This window comes from Pantherophis guttatus, chromosome 8, assembly GCF_059756535.1.
Source record: "Pantherophis guttatus breed Tessera chromosome 8, ASM5975653v1, whole genome shotgun sequence".
NCBI classification, from domain to species: Eukaryota; Metazoa; Chordata; class Lepidosauria; order Squamata; family Colubridae; genus Pantherophis; species Pantherophis guttatus.
Window position 1 is genome coordinate 59,697,020 of NC_142070.1, and position 18,282 is coordinate 59,715,301.

Consider the following 18,282-nt stretch of genomic DNA (forward strand, 5'->3'; position numbering starts at 1 on the left):
TACTCGTTGAGTCCCTTCAAATTTAGAATTGCCCTCCACCCCCCTGGAGCCCTTTGGGATTACAAATAGAGTGGAATAGAATCCGCGCCCCCTCTGCCCCAGTGGAACCGGCTGGATGGCCCGAATGTCCAGCAAATGCTGAATAGCCGATTCCATGAGCCCGGACGGGTCTCCAGAAACAGGGCAACGGAGGAAACTCCTCGGAGGGGGTGAAAGGAACTCGAGGGATAGCCTTGCTCTTACGGTCTCCCTAACCCAATTGTCTGTTGTCAGGTCGTCCCAGCGGTCTGCAAACAAGGCAAGCCTGCCTCCAATAGGAGCCTGAGGCAGGCAGTCACTTTGATCTCCTAGCCCCTCTGCCGCCCGAGCCCCTGAAGGACTTGGTGGGCTGCTGCTGGCGACCACGGGAGAAGGTCGATCTATTGGCCTGAAACTAGGCCTGGAGTAGTGAAAGGGCCGCTGCTGACGGGGAAAGCTTGGCCTGGCTCCCCCCTGGTGAAAGGAGGGCCGCCTGAAGTAAGGGGAAGAACAGAAATCCGTTCGCCTGCCCTGGGACGGGAGTATCTTTCTCTTATCCCTCGTCTCTATAAGCAAGGGATCTAATGCTTGCCCAAACAGAAAACCTCCCTCAAATGGAGCTGAAGCCAGCTTCCACTTGTTCTTCCCATCCATGCGCCAATGACACAGCCAAAGCATGCGCCTAACTGTGATGGATGTGGCCATGGCCCTGGCAGAGAACCTGGCGGCCGCCAAGGTGGCATCTGCCGTATACTCAGCAGCTGCTAGGATTTTCGACAGGTCTTGATGGGCCTGAACATCATCCGGCGCCAAGTGGCCCTGCAGCTGGCGAAGCCACCTAACAGATACTCTGGTGAGGAAGGATGCTGCAGAAGATGCTCTCACGGCCCATGCATCAGCCTGATGTGTACGACGAAGCGCCGTCTCCTCTCGGTGATCCTCCGCCTTCAGGGCATCCTCAGCGTCAGGCGGCAACACGGAAGAAGAGGTGAGTGCAGCAACCGGAGCATCTACCTTGGGAACCTCCAACAGTTTAATCATATCAGAATCAACCGTAAACAATTGATTATCCAGACCCAAGGCCCGAGGGGCTGCAGCAGGGGCCGTCCACTGCCTACGTATCATGTCCAAAAACATTCCTGGAATAGGAATAGTGTCTGCCTCCACGGCCTGCTCTGTGAACAAATAATCATCCTGCTCACCACTACCCAAGTTGGCACCCGAGAGGGAAGGATCGGGACCCAAACGAGCGGTAGCTTTGGCCTTTGTCAGTAAGGGCTTCAAAAGAGCCGGATTAAACAACCCTTTAAAGGGGGACCTAGGGGGCAGATCCTGATCCCCATTAGAAATCTCCCCTTCCTCCCGGTAATCCTCCTCAGTCAGCCAATTCGGATGGTGAAGGGGACATCTGGTCCTGGTAGTCCTCCTGAGGTGCAATAAAGCCCTGAATCTCTACCTGAGGTCTGAAAGCGTACATTTGGGCAAACATCTGCAATTGAAGTTGCATACTCTCTGCAATGCCTTGCCTAATTGCCTGCTCTACCCAGGACTTCATAGAGTTAGAAACATTCTGCTCCCCCCCCTCACCCTGGCGAAGGCCAGCCGCTGTGGGGGTATAGGTGGCTTCAGGGCATGTACTGGAAGCCACAGAAGGCCCTAGGAGGGGCTGAGGCTCGGCCTGCATCTCAGGGGACCATTGCCTAGTCGGCCCTGCCAGAGTAGGAGAATGCACAGTCTGTGGAGCTGCTGATTCCGCACTTTGAACAGGCAGGTGATGTGCAGACACAGGAGCTTGATGGGGTTCTGGAGTCGTATTAGAAGCAGCAGCCTTTGCAAATTCTCTGTCCAAGGCACGCTGTCTAACTTGCGCTGTCTTTTCCTCGGCCTTGGAACGCCCAGAGCGAGCCATAGCCTTGGCCTTAATTTTATTAGCTGCCGCAATGCTGGCAGTTCGTGGCCTAGAAGCAGCTCTACCCCTGTTATGAAGAGGGGACCAAGATCCCTCAGCAGAAAAGGATGCTTGCCTATCAGCATCTCCCATGATCCTCAAGTCAGAGATTCTCAGTTATAGGCAAAAACCCTTCAATTAGTGAGGAAATATCACAACTATACTGGCCTGAATTGAAGACAAAATGGCCACCGGAGATCCAAAATGGCCGCTTTCAACTGCCACAATTCAAATAAAAAAATCTGTTAAGGGCCAGAAATAGAGTCAGTTCAAGCCGCAAGGCAAGCTCGCAAACACAAAAAGTTCTGGTCAGAAGTCCAAACTCCCATCCGCCAAGTGGAGAGCCACCAGCGCTGTGCCCAAGGACAGATGGGGAATCAAGGCCGCCCGGACTAATTGCTGCCAGAAATTGCGCGGGAACGAAAGCTGCCGCGACTTACAATTTTTTTCCTTAATGGCCCTGGCGGCTGGCACAGTCCTTCCCTGCCTCCGAGGCTCCTCCGCTTCCAATTTAAGTAAAAATAGCCAGCACCCAGGCTAATCAGGCGAAAAACACAGTTCAAAATGCCACTCCGCCTCACAGCTGATCAGCAGCGATCAAAGGGACGCCGCGGCAGGCCGAAATGGCGCGCACTGCTCCTGCGGCTCCAAACGAAGCTCCTCAGGCTTCCAAAGAGTTTACAGAGGGACCGGGGCGAAAGCCAGCCGGCTAGCCCCTCAGAGCCGTTACTAGGCTAGGGAGGTTGGGGGGAGCCCGTCAGCCACCCCCCCCCACGCTCAATCCGCGAGCGGAGAGCCCTCTTTAGCCAGTACCTTTCCAAGCAAGAGGTTCAGTCTAAGCAGAAGGAAAATAAAAAAGGAAAAATAAGAAATTCCAGGGAATATTCAAATATGCTCAACTCACAGCTCAGGAGCTGAAAAGGTTGCAACCATGAGCTAGGCTGAGTTGAAACAAACTGAAGAGACATCACCAGGGAGGCGGATCTTCAGAAGTTTCAACTCAGGACATAGAGCTAGAGCATAGAATACCCAGCCTGGCACCTCCCATTTCTACAGTATGGAGAAGTTGAAAAATTAGAATTATGTATACTTAAATGATATTATCAGAATTGTATACAAAGCATATTGACCCGGATAACACACTGTTCACCAAGCACTTATGGATGTAAAAAAAAAATCATAAATAAAATTATATAAAATTATATATATTATATATATAAAAATAAATTCCTTGCACAGAGAATAGTCCATATAATGATTCCTGCAGAAATGACGGCATATCTCCAGACTCTTGACATTGCAGTAAACAAGCTATTCAAGGACCATCTGTACATGGAAATCAATGACTACATTGAGAATAGAATGGAGAGAAATCAGCGTGGAAACATTGTGAAGCTAACCTGCCAGAGGTCGTGACTTGGGTGAAGAATGCATGGGATAAAATCACTGACACCTGTGTTGCCAATGCACTACAAGCAAATTACATGGACATGAGGTACTCATTTAAGGAGACCTCAATTGCTAGACATAAGCTATTGGGACCAATGGTTTTACAGGAAATGGAATCAAAAGAAATTCAGGCCGGAATACAGGATTTGGAGAGTTATGAAGATGCTTCAGAAGATGTCATACTGTAACTGTATTTGAATAAATTGTTGAATTTGAATAAATTGATTGTTGTACCATACATGAGCATTGTAGTTTCCCTGTGGGGGGGGTTTAGAGTTTGCAATTGTGGTTGCCCTGGGCTGGTGGTTGGGATTTGGCATTATGGTTGCCTGGGGGTGGTGGTTGGGATTTGGCATTGTTGTTGCCTGGGGGTAGTGGTTGAGATTTGCAATTTTTGCAATGAGGCAAAAAAAAAAAAAAAATTCTGCTTCATTTTACCACCTTTCCTGCCACTTGCCAAGGGAATCACTGCAGTTGTTAAGTTAAAACCATCCGGTCTTTCACTGCAGTTTACTCCGTCCAGCACAGACAACCCAGTTCAGAGGGGCCCCTCGTCCACCACCCTCACCCCTTACAGTGGACAGTGGACATTACGAAGTAGAAAGTATCTTAGACTCCCAATGGCATAGGGGATGGCTGCAATAGCTGATACTATGGAAAGGCTATCCACTAGCAGAGGCTTTGTGGGTGCCCCAAACGGCTGTAAATGCCACGTGTTTGGTCACTAGATTCCACTGGAAACACCCAGCCAAGCTGGGTGGGGGGGTCCTCTGCATTCCCACTCACTTTAGTATTTGTCTTCCAGGTGCTGTCTCCGTGGTAGGGGGGCCGCATGTCAGCTCCAGGGCTACCATTCAGGCAGGGACGGCTGCAAATCACCGCCTGCCTGGGACTGCCACCCACTGAGTTCACTGCCTGTCCGTGATTAACCTACTGCCGCCCACTGGGTCCACGGACATGCCAGTTGCCTGGAACCAACCTGCTGCCGCCCACCGGGGCCATGTACCAAACAACAACCATGCCACGGCAGAGGAAACAGCTGAGAAGCGGCCACAGCAACAGCTGACAGGTGACAATGGCGGCAACAGCTGAGGGGCCATGGCGGTGAGATAAACTGTGCAGCGGCTGCCTATGCACAGGTTGGAGCTGCGCACGATAGGGTGGGGAGGTGGGAAACATTCAAAAGCTGGTGGGGAGCACTGGGTGATTAGCCCTGAGTTGATTCCATTGTTTTGCGGATCTTGCAATCTTTGTTGGTCAGTTCATGCTGGAGTGGAGATAAAATCCTACAAACCAAAACAGTGTTTGGTGGTTTTTTCATCCCTCAATTTGGAAGCTGACACTGTCAGGTCATCGCAAAAGAGGATTACATGACCTGGGTTATAACCATCATAAATATGAGTTAGTTGCCAAGCTACTAAATGTTGACCGTGTGACACCCTGGCAATGTTGCCATGAGCATCTGGGTGAAAAATGGGCATAAGTCACTTCAGTGGGATATTTGGACAGAGGAGATTGCAAATATCCCACCCAAGAGCACCGAATCCAAAACCTCCAGCAATGAGAGACTTTTTTTGCAAAGAAAAGGCAGCTCTTCTTTGTTGCGCCGGGCCACGTAGGTCGGGACAAAATAAACACCAGCAAAAAAATTGTGGATGGCTGGTGCAAACGTTAGGTATGCTGGCCAGAGGAGCGTAGGGCATGTCACTCGGCATCCCAGACTTTTTGTGGCTGCAATTACACAGCAGAAGTGGCCTGGTTGCCAGGGTTGCTGGAGTGACCATCATGAGGCTCTTTCGTGTGGATGGTTGGTGCAAATGTTAGGTAAACCAGTGTGAGGCATGTTGCTCAGCCTCCCCGTCTTTTTGCAGCCGTGATTACAGAGAAGCAGCCCGGTGGCCAGGGTTGCTGGAGCAGAAGTCGTAAGGCTGTTTTGCATGGATGGCTGCTGCGAACGTTAGGTAAGCTGGCGTGGGCTGCATCACTCGGCATCCCGGTCTTTTTGTGGCCGCAATTACACAGCAGAAGCAGCCTGGTGGCCACAGCTGTTGGAGCGGCCTCGCGAGGCTGTTTGGCATGGATGGCTGCTGATGTGAACATTACGTAAGCTAGTGCGAGGCGAAGCTCACTCTCCCCACCTCATACTGGTACATGGGGGGAAAAAATTAAGACACTCCCAAAAAGAAGCCTTAGCCGTTTTTTCGGCAGTCAAAAGAAAATAAGACAGGGTCTTATTTTCAGGAAACATGGTATATAATAAAATCATTTAAATGAGTCTTCTTGGCTAGTTTCCCACCCCAACTACTTCAGTTACTGTCCGCTATGAAAACTTTGCAATCTGGGTATAGATAGGAATACTGAGTTAGCTCTGAAATGATTTTAGAATAAGAAATTTATTTTCTCAAATGGTAACATGAGTAATGTACTGAGAGGTGGCAGGATCTACAAATAATTTTAATAAGTATTTTTTCCAAACTAAAATCTAAGCTGAACATGTTGTTCAAATAAAGTAACAACTTTTATTTGTATAAAAATAGATCTTTACCTTTCATTTTGAATAATTTCCTTAACAGCTTTAAAAAATTCAACATAATACGTAATAGCTATCGATGATAATATCCAAAATGCAGAATGAATGTTAAGCCTAGGGAGAGGCTTCTCCTTTTTCTCCATGCTTGTACCTGGAACTGTAAAAATAAAACCACTGTTATTCTGTAAAATGTAGTAGCTGAAGTCTAATGTTAATAAATAAAACAAAACACTTCGTCATTTCATTCTTAGTTACAATTTACTAAACCGAAAAACAGATTCTTCTGAAGGCTCCATGACTTTCTTGTATGCCTGTTAGAAAGCATATCCTGTGAGCACACAACAGGATTCCAGAAGATTTAGAATGACTGTACCAGGAAGCAGAAAAAGGATTGTCTGAAGAAAAAGGATAAAACTACAAAAAGAAACCACTCCCAAAGCCCATCCAACAACCCTTTTCTAACCAACTAACCTGTCAAAATAAAATGACAAACAATACCAGTAAACTTATTTTCAATTTACAGTTCCATTCCTCCAGTTAGTTTCTGTGATACAATGCAGTGTGAAAGAAATCCTACTCAATCCTCTTAGATCTCATTAATTATTAAAGCAACATAAAAGCTATGAGAGCCAATTCAAGCCATGAGAACAGCTATCTTACATTTAATCTACACTCAAGCCATGCATATAAAATTACATATTCTGGTGGTAAAATTCCTGAGATACTTTATCTCAATAACAGAACAATAGAGTTTGCTATTTGCTTGAGACTGAGTGTTAATTTTTTTTCAAATCCTTGGCCACATCTCCTGTGCTTCATTGTCTTCAGTCTTTTTCACGAAGGCGTTAGTCCACAGGAGAATCTGCAGGAGAAACAACAGGAAAAAACCTACCCCGGCCAGGGCCAGGAAAGCCAGGATCGTGAAGGCCAAAGGGCAGGCTGGATTGTTGTCGCAGCGCTCTGAAAATGAACATTCAGGTAAGCCAACATCTGTTTTCCAGTGCGTTGCTCCGGCAATCCATGCATGGGCAGGGACCTGACTGATCCCCGGGCCGTGGGTGGAGTTTACACTTTGCAAAACCCTCCTCCCAAATGATGCCTCAGCAAAAGCACAAGTGTCCAATTTGTCCAGGAGGCCACCCTATGTCTGCAACTGATTCTTGGGTAGCCCAAGCAGCCATAGTGGCTGCACTGCGAGTAGAATGAGCCAAGACTTGTCCTGGTAAGGGCTTGGCCTTGAGTTCATATGCTTTTGAAATACAGACCTTCAGCCACATGCCCACTGTTGAAGAAGAAACTTTTTTCCCCATAGGGGAAGGATGAAATGACACAAATAAAGCCTCTGTCCTTCAGAACAAGGCAGTTTGCTTAATATACCATCTGAGGGCCCTCCGAACATCTAAGGTGTACCACCAATCCTCCAGCGGATGGCGTGGATCTGGTTAGAAATCAGGTAAAATTAGTTCTTGGGCACGATGAAAGTAAGAATTTACTTTGAGCAAAAAGGCAGGATCCAGTACTACATGGTTAGAATGGAAAATGCAGAGGTCTTTCCGAATGGACAGGGCCGCCAGATCAGAAATCCTCCTTGTGGACACCTTGAGGGTCAGGAAGCGGAGGCTGACGGAGCCCAGTGGCTCGAATGGTGCAGATGTAAGGGCTTGAAGGACAAGAGGCAACTCCCACGTTGGATAGCAATGCACTACTGGGGATCTGAGATTGGTAGCCCCCTGAAGGAAGGTGCGACCTCTCGGATGTTGTGCGAGGGTATGAAAGGAATCACCAGCAAGTACCATCGATAAGGCGGCCACCTGCCTCCATAGTGTGGTGGGGGCTAATCCCTTGTTGAGACCCGCTTGCAGAAATTCCAGCACCTCAGGGATGGAAGCTGATGTAGGATCGACATGATGTTTTGTAGACCACCGATAGAAGGCACATCACGTGGCGTCGTAAATTCGGTTCGTGGGGATGCTTGCATGGTGCATATCACCTTCCCTGAAAGGTTAGTCTTCCTCAAGAGGATCCTCTCAAGTGCCAGATGGTCAATTGAAGCCACTGGGGCTCACGATGGAGAACGACCCCCTGGCTGAGAGAAATCCTGTCCTGGGGAATCCTCCAGAGACGGGACACGGAGAGGCTTATGAGGTCTGCGAACCAGGACTGGCGTGGCCAATGAGGTGCTACAAGAAGGAGTTCTGCTCATTCTGCCAACAGTTTCCGTAGCAACCACGGAATGAGTGGTATTGGTGGGAACGCATAAAGCAGCCCCTGAGGCCCTGAGGGTGACGAAGAGCATTGCAACCATCTGCTCCCAGACTCGGGAACTGCGAGAAAAACCGTGGAAGCTGCGTGTTCTCTGGATGGGCAAAGAGGTCGAGTACTGGCATGCCGAACATCTGAGACAACTCCAGAAAGAGCTGAGGATGTAGACGCCATTCGGACTGATCCAGGTGTTCCCTGCTCAGCCAGTCTGCTTGAATGTTGGAAGCACCCGATATGTGTTCCGCTTTCACCAACAGTATGTGCTTTTTCGCCCAACACATCAACCTCTCTGCCTCGGCCATCAGAGATCTGGACTGAATGCCCCCTTCTTGATTTATACGGGCCTTCGTGGCCATATTGTCCGTTAAAATCAGGACATGTCGACCCGACACTTCAGCCTGAAAATGCCGTAGGGAGAGTCTCACTGCCCAAAACTCAAACCAATTGATGCTGTTCATCTGCTCCTCTGGAGACCACTGGCCTTGGGCCATTTGAGACATAAGATGTGCGCCCCAGCTGTAGAGGCTCGCATCCGATGTTAGTGTGATGTGGTTGGGTTCCTGGAACACACACCCTTGTTGCAGGGCCGTCGACCTCCACCAGTTGAACGACAGACGAACACAAGTCGAAACTACCACCTTGGCCCTGGAGTTGCTGTGCCCCGTCTTCTGGTATGGCAGTAAAAACCATTGTAGTGACCAAGAATGTCGGCGGACTCAGGGCACAATTGCTATGCAGGAAATCATTTTCCCTAGCAGTTGAGACAAGAGGAGTAAGGGAACTGACCGTTGGGACACAACCTGCCTCACCAATGCCTTGATGCTGTTGAAGAATGAGGCCGAAGTAGCGGCCCTAATAGCCCAAGTGGCCGCTTGGTGCATCTTTCTGAAAGACATTTCAGCCTTCCTGTCCTCAGACTTCAGGCCTTCCACTATATCATTGGAAAGAACAGTGAAAGACTTGAGACTGGCTACCGGGGCATCTACCGAGGGCAACTGCAAAAGCTCCTCTAGGTCGGGAGCAGAATAATAAAGTATCTTGTCATGGCTGCCAATGACCCAGGCTGGCTCCACGGTCTTTGAATGACCTCAGAAAACAATTTTGGACAAGGAATGAATTCCTGTTCCTGCTTTGGAACCATAAACAGGTCATCATGCGGAGCAGCTGATCCCTGAGATTGATCAGAATGGTCCTCAACCACTCCAATATTGGTCGCCACTTTAGCCTTATGGAATAAGGATTTGAAGACTGAAGGGCGGAAAAGGCCCGTGAATGCTGGCCTATCCGGCCGCAACCCTTCATCTTCAGAGAATTCCAAATCATCCGGGTAATCCTCTTCAATTGAGGAACCATTATCTTGTGAGGATTCCTGCTGAGATGGGGAAGCATGCCTGCCAGAAGGATGCTCTGGAAACTGCACTTGTGGTTTGGACACAAGTGGGGCCTGACTGCCTTGTTGAATTCCAGCTGCTAACATCTATGGATTGGATGCCACTAATGGAACCTGGCCGACCTGTTGAATGCCAGCTGCCAGCATTTTGGACAGAGCGTTAGAAATCAGGGCTTGAATGTCCAATGGCTGGTCATAGCAGGGTCCACCCCCCGCGTGGAGCCCCACTGCGGTTGGGGTGAAGGTAGCTGATAGGGCCTGGTGAACTGGTAGTGGGTGTCTATGCAGCCCCTGGTCCGCCTGTGAAACATCATTCAATGGCTGTGAAGAAGTACCAGCCTCAGATGCAGCCCTTCCCTGTAGGCCAGGAATCCCAGTATGTGGAAGAATAACAGCCTGATCACAAGAGATGGCTCCAGAGGGAGAAGCATTGTGCAGCTCTGCAGCCTAAGCATTGCATTGTGCCTTATTAAACTGCCTCTCCAAGGCTTTGTGATACCTGTTAGCGTCCTTGTCAATCCTTGCAGGCCGTTTGAAAGAGCCAAATGATGAAGGCCTAGTCTTTGCAGTCCTGGTGGATTTTTTAGCCCTTTTAGAGCCAGAGTTCTTGGACCTATGGGCTTTGGGAGAGCCAGCAACTTGCTCCATGTCAGAAGACAGAGCAGAGTCAGACATGATAACCACCCCTTAGGAATGCTGCTCAGAAGGAGAAAGGCAGAAGGCAACGATGGAACTGTTTTAGTCCAACAGGTCCAGCAGATTATCATTCCACAGAGTAAGTGGTAAAAGACAGCTCCCAAGGACACCAGCCACCCAATGCCAGCTCTGAAAAGAGACTGGACTGAAGGGACAGAAATAGAAAAACCCCTACACCAACGCAGGGAAACCTGTCCTTCCTCGTTGCTGTGTCTAAATTCCTGGAAATAGCGATGCAAGGCCGCACCGTTTCCCAGTGGTGGCTCAGGCCTCCGGAGCACCAGGAATTAAGGTGCTGGAGTCAAACCAGACACTTAAACGCCGCTTCACCTCAAGGCTCCCACTTCCTCAGTCCAAACAAGTCTTTAACGACAGGTAGCCAAGCAAACTGCAAAGAAACAAGGCACGAGGCAAGCAAGCCTCTCCAAGCGCTGCCGTGGCAATAAACAAAATGGCGGGCGTGAGTGGCAAACCGCTTCCTCATGGACCGTTTGCCAGCTGTAAAAAATGGTGTGAAGGCTATTTGAAGACACTCAAGAGCCGCAAAGCCACACCTGGTCTTCGGAGTTTGCCCCAGATCCCTGGGCAGTGACTCCGGAGCTACCCAACGATTTTGGAGCTGAAAGGTAGAGGCGGTTGTGTCGGCTGACCGGAAAACCAGCTCACCCACTGGCTGCAAAGAAATCAACGGAGGTGCCCAGACAATGGAAAGAACTCCGGAATGCTGCCACAAGGAAGTCCGGGCGGTGGAAGGTGGCCTGGAGCCCCAGGGATTCCTAAAACACTGCCGGCAGCAAAGGAGAGGGCTGTCAATCTCCTACCCGATATCCAATGTTCAGCTCCTTCAGCAGAATCCAAAGAAACAAAGTCCAAAGCAGAAAAAAAGAAAAAAGGATGACAATCCAAGCAGAGGAATCTGACAATCTATTTGCCAGAGAAAGCCACTCAGGTCTCATCAGATAGACCTGAATGAAAAAGACTGAAGACAACGGAGCACAGGAGGCGTGGCCAAGGATTTGAAAAAAAATTAACATTCAGTCTCAAGCAAATAGATGAGACATTAACCTATGCATGGATTGTCGGAGCAGCGCACTGGAAAATAATAATAAACCAAAAACGGATCCTATTAGCAAAACTGTACGCCCCCAATGGGGGGCAGGAACAGTTCTATAACAAACTGCACAATATTATTCGAGATGTAGAATGTGATAACCTTTGTTTGTTAAAAGACTTTAATGCAATAGTAGACAAAGAATTAGACTATAGAAGCAACAAATTAAAAAAAGGAATTAGAAGAAACAGCGACATAAACATCTAGAAGAAAATAGAAGAGCCAAAGCAGAGGTACAGAGGGAGCCTCAAAAAAGGGAGCTAAAACAACAAATGGATTTAATTAAACATAAACTGAATACACTTGAGAAGGAGGAGTTGGTGAGAGATATAAAAAAACTAACCAAAACTTCTTTGAAAATGCAAATAAACCAGGGAGGTGGTTAGCATATAAATTGAAGAAACATAAGGAGAAAAGATGGATTAGTAAACTACAAAATGAGGAAGGAGAGATATGGTATCAAAATGAGGAGAAAAAGAATATAGTACAGGAATATTATAAGAAACTGTATGATGATATAGATAGTTATACGGAAGATAAAGCAATAAAGTGTTTGAGGAAAGCCTTGCTGCCTAAAATTTCAAAAGAAACAAAAAATATGCTAAATGAAAAAATAAGGATGCCAGAATTAATAGAGGCAATAAAAAAACAAAAGAATAATAAAACACCGGCGGACTTCCGGCGGTGACGTCAGTGTGCATGGAACGAGAGAAAAGGGCTCCCTTCTTGTAGCTCCAAAATTCCCAACCAGGAAGCCTAATTAGGCACTATTGATCCCAGAGAGTTGATAGAAAAAAGAGGAATCTTCAAGGACCTCGGGGGGGGAAAGCAATTGTCCCGAAGGTTCAGAATAAATCTCTTAATTCCGATGGGGAAAAAACCAGCCATTTTGGCTGGCCTGAAGCGCTGACAGCCGAGGAGTAGGAAGCGAAAATTGAATCAACAGATCACAACAGTACAAGAAGAGACTCAAAAGAAAAAAGAAGAAGAAGTGAGGTACAGCTATATTGTGGGACGGGGAAGCAGAGAGATCGAGGCTCCAAAACCAGCGGCAGAAATTCAGCCAGATAAACGCAGTGATGAAAAGGAAGAGGAGCGGAAGAAGGAACTTTGACAGGTAGTGACTGCGCGAAACGCGAGAGAGCAGGTGAGAGAAGGAAGAAAATTCCAATGGATATATTTTGAGGCTTGAGAGAGGTGTTGACTACAAAATAAATAGATTTTCTAGAAGATGGTGCATTGGATCAGGACTGTGAGATTGACAGAAGGCTTTAAAGATCGGAAAAGAGATAACGAGCGGCAGAACTGGAGGGGTGATTGGAGAAGTGGTGGTTCTAATGGAAGTATAGATGGAGCAGAGTTGGAAAATAACGAGTTTGGAACTTTTTATCTAAAATTGTTGAAATTGGATACTTGAGACATTTTTGGAGAGTGGCAGTAAAAACTATATTTGAAGAGAATTGAAGTGGAGGCTAAGTGGCAGACAAGAGGAGAAAAAAAAAGGACTGAACAGAGGACTGAACAGAGAATGATGTAAGAGAGGACTGTAGAACTAGAACTAGAAGAGAACTAGAAGAAAGAATGGGTATACAAATGACAAAAAAAGTAAAATATTTAGGAATATGGCTAACAAATAAAGGATCATCTATTAGAGAAGACAACTACAACAAATTAACAAGACAGATAAAGAACGATCTAGAAATTTGGAGGAAACTACAGTTATCATTTCTTGGGAAGAAAGCCTCAATCAAAATAAATGTGCTACCAAGAATGTTATTTTTATTCCAAGTGATACCGATAAAATTGGGGGAAGAACTTTTTCAAAGATTTTAACAAACTTATAGAAAGCAAGGATCAAAGTAAAACATTTACAAGACACGAGGGAGAGAGGAGGATTAGCACTCCCAGACTGGGAAACATATTACAAAGCAACTTCATTGATATGGATTAAAGATCAGATGAAACTAAAAAACAAAAGAATATTGTCATTAGAGGGGTACGATCTACAAAGAGGATGGCATACTTTCTTGTGGGAGGGAAAAAGTAGGTTTGAGGCTTATGGAGGTACTGGAGGAATATGGAGAAATAGCTGAACTAAAAGTAAGGAGAAAACCAAAATGATTGCTAAAAATATGACAAATAAACAGAAAGGGAATAAATATACAATTAGTAAAAAAGGTGAATTATCTAGGGATTTATTTGACAGCAAGATGCACATCGATTAAGAAGGACAATTATATTGAATTATTAAATCAGATAAAAGCAGATTTGAAGAGATTTTTTTTTATTGAAAAGTTTTACAAAAAACAAAAATTTTCTTCCCCCCCACATTCCCCCCGTCCTTTCCCTCCCCTCATCCCACCCTCCCCCCCAGACTTCCCAGAGCAAAAAACAAGGTATTTCATTTAGCAATCATAATCTAGATTAAGCTACTTATCCTCAGACTACTAACTCCCCCTCTGAAACCTTAACTCCACTATAGATAATTAAATACTTCTAATATTTAACATTCAATCCTAAACTATATGATATTTTCTTGTCTGATACTTATTTTGAATATAATCAATCCATCTTCTCCATTCTGATACATATCTTTCTTGTGTATAGTCCTTCAAGTACGCTGAGATTTTCGCCATTTCTGCTAGGTTCGTTACTTTCAGTATCCACTCATGGCTTCTTTCATAAATTCTTTAAAATCATTAAGTGCTGCATCTTGACTCTGAGTCTGGCTCTGCAAATCAGCCGGAAGTTGTGCTTTCTGTGTCACCACTGACACAAATGGAGAACCTCCCCCTCCTTTAGCAACTCCTGGTTTCACTTGTCTAGAAGCCATTTTTTTCCCCTCCTCTTTTAAGGAGATCTTTAAAAGCCACTGTGAGAAATATAAGAATTATTCCTGTAAAAAGTATAACCTGAGTTACACCATTTTAAGTGCCTTATTTTACCTTGTATAACCTGATTATATAACTAGACAAAAAGTACATAATAAGGATTTTCTGAAATGATTATCTTGAAGGAAATATGTATCATGCAGTTGTTTTGACGGAAGCTGATGTTCTGGGAAAAGTACTGAAATGGGATTGTTTTGAGGTTTGTTCTAAGAAAAGGGAAGTACGCAATTGATGTTTTTGAGGGGTATTTCTGTTGGGAATTGGGGAATTTCCAGGGTGAATCATGTACTACATATGTTATATAAGATCTGAAACTGATTCCCAAGGGACTTTGTTGACGTGTATTCTGATGTATCCTGAAGACTATAAAAACCCGTGTAATTTGTTGTTTTTTCGTCTTTCCTCTCCTCCAGAGAGAAAGGCCCTTTGCAAAGTAAATAAACTCTGTCCAATGCTTATTTTAGTCTCTGTATCCTCTTTAAAAGATAACAGGTATTTCCTGTGTAACACAATTGGCGCCCGAACAGGGACCTGAAAATGTTCTGTCTGGAATGGAACTCCCTGATAAGTGCGCACACACTGATTTCAGTGAGATAGGGTTATTTCCTTTCCAGCTGGAATTGCTTTTCTATGTACTCTGAGGCAGAGACGTGAATGCCTGGACAGAGAGGAACGTTCCTGACGACTATGGTGCACTAGGAGTGAGTATATGTTTTCTTTTTGGTGGTTTGGATTTGTGTATGTTTGTGTGTGTATGCCCTGTATGATTTGTGTGTATAATTAGTATAATACAGGCTAGGGAAAGTATGGGGCTTTTACTAGGGAAAAGTGCTGCTGAGACTGAAATACCCTCCATCCCCCATATCTCCATTAGGGAAATTGTTAACACAGTGGTCAGAGGATTGGTTGAAAGCTTATACAAAGGTATTAGATAAGGTGACTATGATTAATTATTGTAAAAAGGTTTGGCTGACGTTTGTGTTGATACAGCCTAATTATAGGTGGAGTAAGTTTGGGGAGTCAGACCCATATTGAAGCAATGCTTTGAAGAAAGTTTTGGTGAAAAGGGAAGTTGAAAGCTCAATTGTTATATGTTGAACCTCGGTTCCATGTTCAGTAGTATGACCCTTCTCCCCCGAGAAGTTCTAGAGTTTTGTATGGGAAGGAAGAAGAGGAAGGCTGGGATCCTTTAGCTTATGCTACATGCCCACCTCCCCCTCCTTCATATAATCCAAGTGGAATTGATGTTGCTGCTGGGAGCAGTAGGGAAGAGACTTCGGCAGGGCAGTAATATAGGCAGCTGGAGAAGGAGTTGGATGAATTGTCAGTAACTGTGAAACAGAATCCATCCACTTCTCCTCGTGTTACATGTTCACAAACTAAAGGAATGTTTCCTTTAAGAGGAATGCCGAATGGTATTGTGGCTTTTGTGATGTGTCTTTGACATCTTCTGATCTGGGAGATTATAAAAGCAACATGCCGTCTTTATGGGCGGATCTGATCAAGTTGTCTGAGTCATTGGATTTGTTCCTGGGACCCAATCTGTATACTTTTGCAGAGTTACAGCATATATTGGGTTATTTGTTCTCCCCTGAGGAGAGGTCACAAATTCGAAAGGCAGCTATGGCTTTTTTGGGATAAAACCCAAGTGCTGCCGATGTTAAGTCTCCATTAGTTGATCCTAAATTAGCTAAATTAGTTAATTTAGCTGACCGGGGGCAAATGGAGGACCTGAAGAGAATTATAATTCAGGGAGTTAAGACAGCTGTACCTCAAGGAAGAAACTTTAACAAAAGTCTTTGAGGTGGAACAGTTGTGGGAAGAAACACCGTCTGTGTTTCTGGAACATATTAAGGACAATTTAAATAAGTACTCTGGTCTTTCTCCTGAAACGCCGGCTTATGAGTCCTTAATGAAAATGAAATTTGTGATGAAATCATGGCCAGACATACAGAAACTTGAAGATTGGGCTACTACTGATATTGCTGCTCTGTTGAAAGAAGCTCAAAGGGTCTATGTGAATAGGGACGAGGACAAAGACTAAGAAAAAAAAGGGGGTCAAATGATGGTGTCTGTGTTGAAACAGACAGGAGAGGGAAAGGAGTTAGGTGGACGAGGAAAAGGCTTTGTGAAACTTCTGTTGCAATGCAGCGACAGCGTCCTGGAATTGGGAGAGGATTACTCCAGTGGAAAAAAGCCTAGTGTTGGTGGATTGGAAAGCAAAAAGTGTTTTGTGTGTGTAAAGGAGAGGCATTTTGCTAGAGCTTGTCCTGAAAAGAGGATGATTAGTGGGTCCAGAAGAGGAAGATAGGAAGATTATGTGTTTCTAATAGATACGGGTGCGACTAGAACCTCTATTTGTAAATTGCCTAGAGGAGTGCATCCCACAGGTGTAAGTATTAAAATAAGGGGTGTCAAGGGTATACTTTTTGATGTGCTATTGTAGAAGAATATGAAATTGAGTTGTGGAAAGTGTATTACACATTTGGATGTGATATTTGTTCCAGAAGCAGATATTAATCTGCTTGGGAGAGATGCACTGTCTCTTCTGGGATGTGAGCTTGGTATACAGATCTTTCTCATTTTTGGATGAGGAATGAAAACTCTGTAGGAATATAGTAAGGAAGGTTTATTGTTCTTCCTACTTGAGGTTGAATGTGAATAATTTGTCTTTGATTAATGAGATGTGATAGTGATATGTGTATGCCGGCGAATGAAGTGACTTTCTTGGCCTGAGCTTGGAGCTGTGGAAAACGGGTGGTGGTTAGGGCCCGTAATCAAGTTTTTGATTAAAAACCGCATCCTGAAGTTTTCCACTGCTTGAGGAATAGGCTATAAGATGTCAAGGATGGAAATGAAATGGGTATCTGAAGGGATGAAACCTTCTCAGGTTTTATTCCAGGTTTGCAAATGTTGTTAAATGGTCTGTATGTGAAATGGGAGTTGTTTAATAGAGCTCATTGTCTTGTAAAAAATTAATACTGAGAATAATAATAAAGCTCCCTGAAGTATTTATGCTAATTGACAGGGAGAAAGCATGTGTGTGTTGGAGTACACTAAAAGGTCTGATTGCAGAATAAATATGAGTGTGTGTGGTAAGCCCTCACATGGGGGTGGTAAGGTGATTTTGATATTTGTGAATGCCTGTGCATTGAACCCCCGAGAGATCTCCCTTTGTATAATGAAATAGTGAGTGGCAAGAGTTTGTTGTTGTAGTTGTTGTCAACGTGTTTGAATGAGCAAGTGAGAGATGAGAGAGATCCTATGGAGAAGTAGGATTAGGAAGAGGTATTTACGATGTTGAAAGGAGACAGGAGTAGTATTTTTCCTCCCTATATTTCCCCTTTCTTTTTGTTCTGAACAAGAGAAATAGGAAAGGGGGGGGAGGTGAGGTTTGTTTTCCCTTTTACACATTTTTTTTCCTTTGCTGAGTTTGTCTGAGAAAAAGGAGGGGCAAATGGGTGATTTGATCCTGCTGCATTGTTTCTGACTGCATTGGCAGCTATGCAGATATATTTCCTGTCCTGCTCTGAGTTTTGATTTTATTTTTGTTGGTGAAATGTTTGAGGTGTTTAAATAAATCTATATAATAGAGAAGTGACATTGAAAGTTTAAAACAATTATTTTTGGGAGTAGAGACCCGGAGTACCTCTATTAGGTGATTTTCTTTTGCTTTTTGAAGTTTTTTATTACCCTCTTTTATGTCTTTATGTCTGTGCATTTTGAATGATTTTGAATGCTGAGAGAGAGATTTCTAGGATAGTCTGGATACTGGATAGCTTGGGGAATAGTTGATATATTATATAATATATTATTTTAGCTTGGTGTTGCCCAGATAAGGGATGTTCCCTTGAGGGAAGAATTACTGGTAGAAGGTAAAGATGGACTTTTGGTCTGGTTAGCTAGGAAGTTACCTGTAAGTTAGTCTGTATAGACTTGCGGTTTAGACTTGTGAATTTAGATTAAGCTTTGCAATTCTTTGAAGCT

General features: G+C 45.0%; 1 protein-coding gene across 1 annotated transcript in view; it reads right to left on the reverse strand.

Annotated features, from left to right (window-relative positions):
* The window catches only part of TMEM128 (transmembrane protein 128), a 67,544-nt gene that overhangs the window by 27,231 nt on the left and 22,031 nt on the right, over positions 1-18,282 (reverse strand). Inside the window, exon 2 of the mRNA XM_034432908.3 lies at positions 5,961-6,102. Within this exon, the coding sequence (XP_034288799.1) occupies positions 5,961-6,102 (142 nt within the window). The remainder of the gene's footprint in view (positions 1-5,960; positions 6,103-18,282) is intronic.